Raw genomic sequence first — 12,427 nt, forward strand, 5'->3', positions numbered from 1 at the left:
CGAGCTTTACCCATTTACTTTGAGTTACCAATAATCCTGAGGTGTCATGTGACCATTGGACAGCCAGTATTGCAACCTAAACATAACCAGGTCAGGCAGGTGGAGAAAGATTCACAGTATTTTGAAGTATAGCAATTTAATGTATACATTTATATCAATGCAAAGCTTAGGAACAATTGTTTAACATTAAAGAAGGAAAGGTTTCATATCGGGAATAAAATACAGGGCAGGTGTGGTCAAATCACACAAACAACAGTCTTCAACTTCAGACATTTTTGTTCATTTGTAAAAAAAAAGAGAAAAAAATACATAACTACATTCAGCCTTATTTTACATTCAGCTTAATATGAATTTGAATGAATAAAGTATGATGCCACTAAACAAACCATATTGGATCATCGCTCTACTTGTATGCTTTCGTACGGCTTTGGTTAATATGAGAAGTGACATTTTAAATTTTTCATTTATTGTATCATATATACTAATGTCCTGTTGAACTGGCAGGAGGGTGCCATGGAGGAAAAAAAAATAAAATCACTTGTCAATAGATCATCTCTCCTCACAGCAGGCAGGAGATGGACACCTTTGTGGTGGAATAGGGCACGGTTTCTGAGGAGAGGTCAAATGTTAAACTGATGAAACAACGCCCATATATAAAGGTTTTCCCCCTTTTTATAAAAGGGGAAATCACTAGATAGATAGCTATCCTCTCTCTATCACTAGATAGATAGCTATCCTCTCTATCACTAGATAGATAGCTATCCTATCTTTGTCACTAGATATATAGCTAGCCTCTCTATCACTAGATAGATAGCTATCCTCTCTTTGTCACTAGATAGATAGCTATCCTCTCTCACTAGATAGATAGCTATCCTCTCTCTATCACTAGATAGATAGCTATCCTCTCTATCACTAGATAGATAGCTATCCTATCTTTGTCACTAGATATATAGCTAGCCTCTCTATCACTAGATAGATAGCTATCCTCTCTTTGTCACTAGATAGATAGCTATCCTCTCTATCACTAGATAGATAGCTATCCTATCTTTGTCACTAGATATATAGCTAGCCTCTCTATCACTAGATAGATAGCTATCCTCTCTCTGTCACTAGATAGATAGCTATCCTCTCTATCACTAGATAGATAGCTATTCTCTCTATATCACTAGATAGCGCCACAGCATGCCAAGCACCAATGGCAATTTGACATTTGAAAAGGTCGAATAGAGCCCAAAACCGCCCCCTAACCTCTCTGCTCCCTCCCTGTGTCTCCCCGTCAGTGAGAAGGGTTGCCTTCATGTCCCCGTGGGGGAGCTATGATAACGCTGTGAGTGACTTGAGTTTCTGGAGGGGATCGAATTGTGTTGTTGTCTCGTGTGTGTGTGTGTGTGTGTGTGTGTGTGTGTGTGTGCGTGTTTACCTCTATCCTTCAGTGACTCCATGTAGGCCTGCAGAAACTCTTTCTCTGAACCATCTTTCCTCGTCCCCTCCTCCCAGCTCCTCCTCTTTCCTTTCTTCCTCTCCTCTTCCTCTTTCTTCTTCCTGGCCTCATTCCCTGGATTGTCGTACAGACGGACAAACCTACGGGGGGGAGGGGGGGGGGGGTAAACAATGTCTTCATCATCCGTTTAATGTTTTATTTATTATAATTACATAATCATCACCATCACCATTACCACCAGCATCATCATCATCATCATCATCATCATCATCATCATCATCACCATCAGCATCATTATCGTCATCATCATCATCACCATCACCTACACATCATCATCATCATCACCATCATCATCATCATCATCATCATCATCATCACAATCATCACCATCATCATCACCACCAGCATCATTACCTACACATCATCATCATCATCACTACCATCATCATCATCATCATCACCATCACCTACACACCATCACCATCATCATCATCATCATCATCACAATCATCATCATCATCATCATCACAAGCATCATCATCAGCATCATCATCACCATAATCATCATCATCATCACCTACATCACCATCATCACAATCATCCCCATCCCCATCATCACAAGCATCATCATCATCATCATCATCACCATAATCATCATCATCATCATCACTTACATCACCATCATCATCATCACAATCATCCCCATCCCCATCATCTTCCTCACTACCATCACCATCATCCCATCCTCATCCTCACTATCACCATCATCATCACCACCACCATCACCATCACCATCAGCATCATCAGCATCATCACATCATCATTATCCCCATCACCACCATCACCATCACCAACACCGTCCCCATCACCTACTTAATGTCCGGGTTCGAGCAGAGGTGAGTAGGGATGCAGTTGAGTTCGTCGCCGCTGACGACGATGACGTTGAGGCTGGAGATGTTGGAGAGGCAGTGAGGGAGGTACGTCAGGCGGTTCTTGTGGATGAACAGCGAGCGAAGCTGCTCCAACCTACACACACACGGACGCACAGGCACACACACAAGCACACACACACACACATGGGCACACATGGGCAAACACACACACACACACACACACACACACACACACACACAGGTAAAAGAGACGGGCGCCATCCTGTCTGTACTTCAGTCTATCAGATCTTCTAATCTGGCTATGCATTATTTAGTTATTTGAACAATTGATATATTCTGTTGTTCATCACATTACACATGCCATATGTTCCCCCTAGTGGTTGGTATGGATCGTTATTATTGGATGGCTATCATACAAAGACAGTGTGAAATGGATCGTATTTCTTCCATTTTTATTTGGGGGGTGTGTGCATGTGTGTGTGTGTGTGTGTGCTTTTGCGTCTCTATGCGTGTGTGTGTGTGTGTGTGTACTGCACCTGTCTGTGTCCTCAGGGAGGTCTGTTAGCAGGTTGTTACTCATGTCGAGGGCCTGCAGGCCGCTCATCCTGAGCACGCAGATGGGCACCGTGGGGAACTTGTTCTCCGCCAGGTCCAGGTGAACCAGCTTCTTCAGACTGCTCAGCTGGACAGGAAATAGACTAAATAGACTAATAGACAAAACTGCAGGATGACCATTCCATAGGCATTCAGTACATGTCTAAGCTGAGTACAGATCTGTCCTATATGGTTCTTCATATTGCACAGACTTTCAATGGGGAGCTGGCAATAAGGAAAGTAAGGTAAGTAATCCCACAGTGCACTTCAGTAGCTAATGGTTAGCTCTCTCTCTCTCTCTCTCTCTCTCTCTCTCTCTCTCTCTCTCTCTCACTCTCTCTCTCTCTCTCTCTCTCTCTCTCTCTCTCTCTCTCTCTCTCTCTCTCTCTCTCTCTCTCTCTCACCAGAAAGGGCAACTGGGCCAGGTAGTTGCCAGTGAGCTCCAGTCTCTCCAGGTTTTCACAGCCCCCAAGTTCCGGAGGGATTTTGGTCAGGCGGTTATAGTTAGCATTTAGCTCCTTTAGCATGGGCAGCTTCCCTAGGGAGAGACATGAAAGAGGCAGTGGGCCAGCAAGCAGACCCCGCAAACAAGACCAGAGATAAGGGGGACCGAAGTGACTTGTAGTCACTGCTCTCTGCTGATGACATTATTATTCATGAGCATATTAATGCTCATGACAGAACAATAATAACAAGGAGAGAGTATATAAATAAAATAAGTCCCTCAGTAAGCCTCAAATCAGTCCCAAAAACAACTTATTTAAGATGACCCTCTGCCAGCACTGAAAAGCACCCTGTTAGTGAGGGGGAAGCAGGGAAACCCCAAGACAGAGCATTGCGAGGGCCCCAGAGGGTGTTGACGCAATGTGATTTCTGCCCAGTGCTCTGAATGTCAAAGTGAAGAAATTCAATGAAGCGCGGGCAAACGGCGGGAGTAACAATTACTCTCTTACGGATACCGCCCCATCTAATTAGTGACGCGCAGGAATGTCGACAGACAGACCTATCTCTGGGGGCAGCTCGCTGAGGGCGTTCTTGGGCAGCTGCAGGTTGGTGAGCTGGCTGAACAGGAACAGGAAGTCTGGCAGGCGGCTGATCCTGGTGGAGCGCACATGCCACTCCTTCAGATGGAACATCCACTGCAGCTCGCTGGGGAACTCCTGACAGACGGACATATAGACAGGCAGACAGACTGAGGTAGGACAGTGAACAGACAGGCGGAGGTACACCGATCTGACGTCCAGGCGGTCGTACATGGTTAACCTCTAGAATACTGAGGAGACAGATTACTTTCAATTGATTGATGACCATAATCTATGAATGATAATGATCCATACTCAAAATCTGATTTGAAACATTTTCTGTCCAGTGAATGACCGTACATCGTCGTTTTGCTGCACCTGTAATGATTAATACATTATACTGCAGTACATTACAGTACATAACAGTACATAAGGTCATAGACTTGTAGGACCACTTTAAGCTCAAGGGGAAAGAAAAGCTCAGAAAGATGTTTGGATCTGAATCATCATAGTGTCAATTCGGCACACTCGAGTGATGGGTCTGATGGTACCTTCCACTGTTCTCCTTCCAGCCTGAGAACCAGTCTGTCCTGTTCACCCTCGGCGCCTGGAGACAGGAAGGGAGACATAGACAAACAGACAGACAGACAGACAGGTGAATGACAGACAGAGAGGTGAGGAGACAGACAGACAGACAGACAGACAGACAGACAGACAGAACGACAGACAGACAGGTGAATGACAGACAGACAGACAGACAGACAGACAGACAGACAGACAGACAGACAGGTGCATAACAGACAGAAAGAGGAAGAGAAGACAGACAAGTGAATGACAGACAGACAGATAAAGAGACTGAGAGACTGGTAAAGAGGCCGTCGGACAGGTAAAGACACAGACAGGTAAAGACACAGACAGACAGTGTGTAGTGTACCAGCGAGCTGTGGGTCTGGGCTGTCGTCCAGGAGCACGTCTCTGTCGAGGTAACGATGCAGAACATCCACCTCTCCGCCCCGCAGACTCTTACAGTGCACGCGGTACTGCCACTGCCGGTTGATCCTACACACACACACACACACACACACACACACACACACACACAAGCAAATACATATGTACATATATTAGTGTACACACACACACACACACACACACACACACACACATGAGTGAGCGGGCACAAGCTGTAGCACACACCAGCGTGAGCACACACACACACACACACACACACACAAACACACAAGCTCCCGCACACCACACACACACACAAACATGTGAGTGAGCGCGCACACACAAACACACACACAGACGTGCATAAACATACATACATACATACATACATACATACATACAATGGAGGGACAACAGTAACCACCATCCAACACAATAGACACATTCCCCAATGATGTGTCCCTGCATGTGTTTATAGGTCATTACGGATGTGTGGGTGTCAGAGAAATGTCCTGCTCCGGTCCAAGTGTACGACACGCTATTAGCAGTCACAGCATGACCACGACATCTCCCAGCAGCCCTCAGGCTACCGTATTAATAGCTCAGTGTGTGTTCATATCAGTTCAGAAAGAAATGTCAGAAGTCATTGACATAATCTTAAAATAAACAACAACACAAAAATGAGGGTTGTACAGTTGTCAGGGTGACCCTGTTGGTTTTGGGGTGGTTTGCACTGTAACCTCATAGCGAGAAGGTTGTTGGTTACAATGCCGAGGGAGGGGACTTTTTTATTTGTAATTTGTATGTTCCCGTGTTCACATGGGTTTCTGTAGTGTGGGTGGGAGTAGGTCCTAGGGTAGTTGGTGCAGCTCCTAGTGCTGTAGGTGATGGGTTGAATGCAGAGTCCTCAATTTCCTTTGGGATTAATATAAAGTGAATAAAAAAATCCCCCTCTCTGCCCCCTCCCTCCCTACATTGCTCTGCAATTTAATTGCATTGCATTGTTCACACACCTTTAATTCACAGGCCAGATGAAGTAACTGAACCAATCAGGGAATAGGTTGTTCAGAAAGGAGCCAGGAGCTGTCTTATCCCAAATGAGCTCATACAGAGGAAGGTGCGGAGTCAGAACCTTCTCCTCAACGATAGCCGACCAATGGCTATGGCATTTCTATAATCAAAATGGGCTCAGTGGAGCACAGGCCTCCGCCAAGGAATCAGCTTGAGAGAAGTGGGCCTCTCTTGGATGGGGGTCAATTTGTGGCTCTGCTGTGAGTCTGATGACACCCCAAAAGGTCCCTTCCAAAGAGCTTCAGCTAAACTTTAAGCTTAACCTTAACTTTAAACTTTTAAGCTTTAGCTAAGTGGGTGGGGCTGGGAGAGGTCAACCAACCAATCATCATCAACCCTTGACAAACCACTTAGGATTCGGTGGTGTTCGGTGGTGTCACACAATCTATGGGAAGTAATGCAACTTGTGTAATACCCTACAACTTTTTGGTTAATGACAAGTTAATCCCTTCTTACATCTACCGTAACAAACCTAACCACTAAATTTGGTGCAAATCCGTGCTCCCCTTTTGAGATATTCAGATATTCAAAAACATAACCTCCTTGGCCAGAAGGACAGTAGTAACATATCAGACTCCAGTTACAGCTCCTGAATGCTCTTTATAGCATTAGTAAACAAACAAGTGGCAGAGTTGGTCAAAGCAGTCAGGCATATCCGATCAGCCTATCTATTAGGGATTTGTTTAAAGCAAAGCGATCCACGCCCTCTGGCTCAGGAGCAGTGGCGAAGCTAGACCTTTTTTGAAAAAAACTTGCCTTAGCCCACCCTATCATTTCGTCCTCAAATCTAATATTCTACCTTTTTTTTTACACAAGCAATGAGAGAATGGATGCTGTACACTAATGAACAGGCTCAAATGGGCTAGTGAAATCGAGCGCAACCTTCCTGCAGGAATCTCTAACCTCTGATTGGTGGGTGGGCATCTCCTATTTGACAAAACCAAAAATGCAGCACGAGCGCACTTAACATAATATCTGCTGTTTTTTCTGTCAAAAAGGCTAGCTAGTCTTTATCAGAAAATCCACGATTTCCAGCTGTGTTATAACATGACCAGGTAATAATAATAATAATCATTTTAAAACCTTGACATAATCTGATGTCTATTAAATGAAAGTTGACCACAAGGCGATTCTATCTATGCCTCTTCTTGAATTGCTTCATGTTTTAGTTGGCAGAGGCTTGTAATGCTGCATAGCATGATAAGCATGATAAGGTGCAAGGAGCAGAAAAAGTTGACATGGGTGCTAATTTTCAGTTGAAAAAATACGCTGGCATTATTTAATCAGCTGAGGGCATATTCATTGCCATAACAACGTGAGCTAATCAACAAGTACCACATGTTCTAATACTATGAGACTAATAAGTTACTTATTTTATTTTAAATAAACACAATACCAAGGGTCAGAAGTTTTACAAGAATTTTGATCTTACAAAGCCATGACAGAGGGACTTGGTGTCTTTATTCATGCTTGAAAGGGAATAAGCTGATGAAGCTGACATGTGACTAATGTTTACTGTTTAAAAATATTTTTAATTAAATGCAAACCCAAGTGAATCATTTGCTCTTGTTTCTCTGTTTTGAGATTCACACAGACTTAGCAGTCTTGTTGAAATGTTACAAATTGAGTTAATAAACTGAACTTGGAAATTGTTTTAAGTTGTTGCAGATGTTACCTCCGCTAATTTTATTAATCTAAATAAATAATTATTAGCAGGTTCTCAATAGTAGGCTATTTTAATTCAGGGAGGGCGTGAAAAACTGTCTCCTAGGGGGGGAATGACAGAAAATAATTGAGAACCACTGGTCTAGAACACGTTGTACTTGTTGATTAGCTCAGGTTGTTATGCCAATGAAAACGCCCTCAGCGGATAAAATAATGCCAGGGGTTTTTTTTAACTGAAAATTAGCAGCCTTTTTTTTTTGCATCAGTACAAGATTTTTTTGCATCAGAAGGTTTCTAAAAATGTATGGGTCCCTGAACGTGAGACAACATAGTTTAGTGCTCCCGAAATAGTGGAATGTTTCTCATATTATTAATCTAGTACATGTTGTACCAATGTCTTTCAGTAACTGTGTAAATAAAAAAGGGGGAAATATGGTCATTTTTGAGTGAAACTTACACAAAGGAAATTTGTTGGGGTCCGAGTTAAGGCAGACATGTTGGGGCCTATGCTCAGGCAGACATGTTGGGGCCTATGTATCTGTAGACCTACTTGACAAGAGCACTCTTCTCCACTCTCTCCTTCTCCTTCTTCTGTCTCTGTTTGTACTTCCGGGTTCGTACCTCCCAGAGACTGCGGAGAGAGCCCAGGTCGTAGACGGGCACCCCAAGCCTCTCCACACGCATCCTTACTGCAGTGGAGAAATATAGAGCCGTAGCCACATCCTTTAACACCGCTATCAGCCTCTTTTAATAGTAGGACGTTGTTTAGATGGTTCATTGTCTCATGGTTCTCATGCATTCAGATCGATAGCAAAGGCCTTCCGCCAAGCAAATACATGAGAATCACGGGACAATCACAGCACAGGTTTGAGAATAACTTCACACTCGAGGCTGCACTTCCTTTGGTCTTCAGAAATACCCCTGCTAAGTATGAAGTGGATCGGATGAAAGGTTTTTGAGGTAATTAAAGCACATATATCCAAAAACATTCATACAGAACCTCTCTAATTATAGTAAGATGATGGTATATGTTATGTTGTAAATGCTGTTCCTTTTGATACTTGATGTTCTGTGTTCCAGCACAGATCTAGGTGGACGCTCCCACTAGTGATATCATATGGGGCAGATTTTTGTAACGGCTTGCAAGGCTAATCACACTCAAACCTGGTGGTATAATATGTCCCCTTTAATACTAGTAACATGTTTAAAGCAGGATTTCTACTTTGAAGGACCAATATGCGATGTTCCTATAAAGTAATTAAATCAGAATTGGGAAATCACTCCATAATCCTATAATATTCCAGCAGCTATCTCTCAATCCGAGGATTCTGCAATTAAAGGTTTTCAATGATTCTATCTATGAAATGCTTCAACAGGCGGGCCACACAAACTACCAATCAGGGCAAGTTTTGTGGCTAACAATCAGGAAAATCGTTCTGTGGGAGGGGCTTAGGGCAAGGGGAGTTTTGTTTTTGCCTCATGCCTTTACAAATTCTTACCGGATAGTGGAATTTCCTCAAAACCTTGCCGAATGGCCCTTTAAATCATATTGGTAAAATACAGTATAGATATCAATACCTTTTAAACAGCTGACCGAAATTCAACTATTTTCTTATTTTTAATTTTTGAATCCAATCTACGCTCTAGACTACAGAGATAGTTGGAAACCATGAGAAGTTAAGAATACTGTAAATAAATAAGACAATTTGTCCATGTATAGCTTGCAGCTTTCAAAATCTATTTGAAATTGAAAGCTTCATATTATCGCATATGTGTTTTACAATTCCTGGTTGTCTTCTTTGTTGTTTCCTTGTGATGCCTTAGTTGATAGGTATGGATCGACTGTGAAAACATTGTTCCTCTGTGAACAAATAATCTGAAGAACTAGTAGAATAGAATAGAAACCATTCTAATTGTTAGTCTATTTCAGTAATGTAAACACATGAATGCATCTTGAAAGTGTGGACATCTTTTCATACCCCCCCCCCCCCCCCCCCCCCCCCGGTCCTCAGCACCTCCTCATACCCCATTCCCAATTCCCATTAACCTCCAGGGCACCAATACCTCTCCATACCCCACACCTCCTGGGCATTAGCACCCCGAAGGCATCAGCTCCTCTTTCTGGGGCCCCCAGATGACAACATCCTCTCCATTTCCCTGCCCCGTTTAGAGGCCACTGAAATAGGTTCTAGTAGTAGTACGAGCCGTTTGTACATGCACTGGTAATATTCATTCGATACGTAACGAGAACAATCGGAAAACTACTAAAATAATGTAACAAAAAAGATTGAACTTATTCAACACACACCAGTGGCAGAGAACCTTCAGATTCTAGATAGAATCTGTTGCATTGAGAGGGTTTAGTCCTACTGGGGTTAGTCAGTCAGCTAGATCTTACCTGCAAATCCAAAATCAACTGAGGTCGTTCTAGTGCTTTCAGTCTGCGTTCACTAACTTGTTTATTGAAAACGTGGAGTTATGAGTCCTGTGTCGGAGTGTGTTGGGGTATTTCAGTGACCTACCGTGCTATTTTTACCCAGATGACATGTGACCCCTTGGGGGGTCTCTGTTGTGTGTGCATGTGAGACAGTAGCAATACACCCTGGGGACTATAAAGATGATCCTCCCCAAACATATTCACACACACACACACACACACACACACACACACACACACACACACACACACACATATACACACACACACACACACACACCCTAGCATCAACCGTTATGTTAGATGTGATGTTTACTTTTGGTTGCCTCTGAGTATGACCACGGTCCACTACTGCTAACCATAGTTGATAATTGTGCAATTTATTTATTTAACTAAAAATAGAAACCAACATAACAGTTGCAGTGGATTGTGGGTAGAATGTCACCTGACCGCTGAGTGAGGACTATACATAGACCTCTGAAGAATAAGTCCCGCCTTCGAGGCTCCTGGTTCCATCGGTCAAATGTCTATGGGAAATAACATAGGTTTTTTTTAATGATTGCACATAACAAACTCTGTAGGTGGCGAAGAAGTAAAAGCTGCTCACGTTTTGAACTTCACACTTTTCCATCTAGATTCCACTTGGGTTTTGGATTGTCGGTGCCGTTAAGTAGTAAACAATTATAAATGCTACTTTAACGGCACCACGGACCGATGGAACCAGGAGCCTCGGAGGCGGGACTTATTCTTCAGGGGTCTATACATACTTTGCAGTCACGTGACTACCCTGGCTACCTGGAGGGGCACAGACGCCGACAAAATGGGGACGAACAGCGGCCAGCCAGGGGAATTGCAGCCTTGCAGTTTTCCAATACTGCAATCAATCAACTATTTAGACCATAATTGTTCAAATTAGATATCAAGAAAAGATAAACATACTCGAAACTTGTGATCCATACACAGCTTCCGCTGATGTGTTCATTGCTAAAAAGTTGGCAAAGTTTGGAGATATTTACAGATCTTATATAGAATCCGTCACCTTACAATGTACCGCACTAATACCGCTCAAAAAATTAAAGCCTATAACAGTATGGATAGCTAACTTTTTTTCAAGAGTGGGTGGATTAACAACGTTGTCGTATGGGAGGTGAAAAACGGGAATATCTTCATAATCAAAGCAAAGTTGAGTGAGTACTATCTAGCTACCCGCAAAACGATCCACAAATAGCTTTTTTCTGAATTAAATAACTTTTAAGTAGCTCTTTAATTGACCAAGTAATGCGGTAACGTCCACACAAGTTAAATTTTCTCAAGCATTTCTGAAGTTCCTACGCAGCGGATCTTTTTGCTGCACTATGAAATAAAACTGCTTAGGATCGTTTAGTGACGCCTACGCCAGTGTAGCCAGATTGGGCAGATTTCCCGCCCAATCTGGCAACACGGGCTATCCCCATGACGGCAGAGGGAGGGTTATTTTCATTTTGAAATAATCGTTATTCTAATGCTCAATTAAACAATATATATTACTTATGGCAATTTCTAATCTTATAGACAATAATAGTTTTTCTCATTTTCAGATGGGATCCGGTAAAAACATAACCCCGGCTTCACTCCTCGGCAGTTAATACATCCAATCGCACAGCAACTATCTGGCATATCGTTTTCACCTTTAAAATACCAACTTTCATTCGTATGGTAAAACTGGCGACGTCCTGGCAGATCCTTGATTAGGTTACTAAGTTGCTAGAGAACGTTGTTCTTGCCCACCAGCCAGTCGTCGTGACGTCACGTGCAAAGTATGAATAGACCTATTGTTACCAAAGCTTATCGATTGTAGTGAAACATGTTGTCCACATGGAAGCAGTGCAGATCAACTCCTGCAGGCAGCTCTGCGAAACCGCGGATCTTCGCACAGCTGCATGCTCTCTACCACCACATCACGTTAACGTGTCCACAAGGGGGCAGTATAGCGTTTCTGACTCCAATGCTAGGCATCATGAATCAGTGATAAAATCCAGAAAGACTATCCTGAGGAGTGTGCGCCATTAAATATTTATAAATATACCTACAGTGTTTAGATTTGGACGGGGGCATTCGTTTTATTGTTGTAGGCCTACTGGCAGGCTGATCAAAAGATTGACAGCCTGCTCGACCAGTCAGTGTTTTGGTTGATGCAAACGCCGTAGAGAGGAAACGCGTTGGTCCGTGGCTTGCCGAAGGGGATGTACTGGTCAAGTTGGTATTTTACTGGTCACACTGGTCACTATAATGTGTGTACAAGCGGTTCACTCCTTGAGTGAACCACCTCCTCCCCAAACAGGACACGAATTAGCTTGGAAAAGCCAAAAAGGCA

General features: G+C 43.1%; 1 protein-coding gene across 5 annotated transcripts; it reads right to left on the reverse strand.

The window, feature by feature from the left end:
* Positions 1-123: 123 nt before the first annotated feature.
* lrrc2 (leucine rich repeat containing 2) lies at positions 124-11,777 on the reverse strand. Of its 5 annotated transcripts, none has more exons than XM_079734648.1 (11): positions 11,742-11,777; positions 10,520-10,601; positions 8,188-8,326; positions 4,885-5,009; positions 4,502-4,557; positions 3,932-4,088; positions 3,333-3,466; positions 2,871-3,016; positions 2,315-2,467; positions 1,421-1,581; positions 124-609 (listed from the first exon to the last, which is right to left on the reverse strand). In XM_079734648.1, the coding sequence occupies exons 1-11, from the start codon at positions 11,760-11,762 to the stop codon at positions 560-562; spliced, it is 1,224 nt and encodes a 407-aa protein (XP_079590774.1). In that variant the 5' UTR covers positions 11,763-11,777; the 3' UTR covers positions 124-559. The 5 variants fall into 5 exon arrangements, with proteins under 5 accessions (XP_079590774.1, XP_079590773.1, XP_079590777.1 ...); XM_079734647.1 differs by lacking the exon at positions 11,742-11,777 and adding an exon at positions 10,682-10,753; XM_079734651.1 differs by lacking the exon at positions 11,742-11,777 and having other exon boundaries at positions 10,525-10,598.
* Between the last annotated feature and the right edge of the window lie 650 nt (positions 11,778-12,427).

This window comes from Pollachius pollachius (assembly GCF_949987615.1).
Source record: "Pollachius pollachius genome assembly, chromosome: 1".
Lineage (NCBI taxonomy): Eukaryota > Metazoa > Chordata > Actinopteri > Gadiformes > Gadidae > Pollachius > Pollachius pollachius.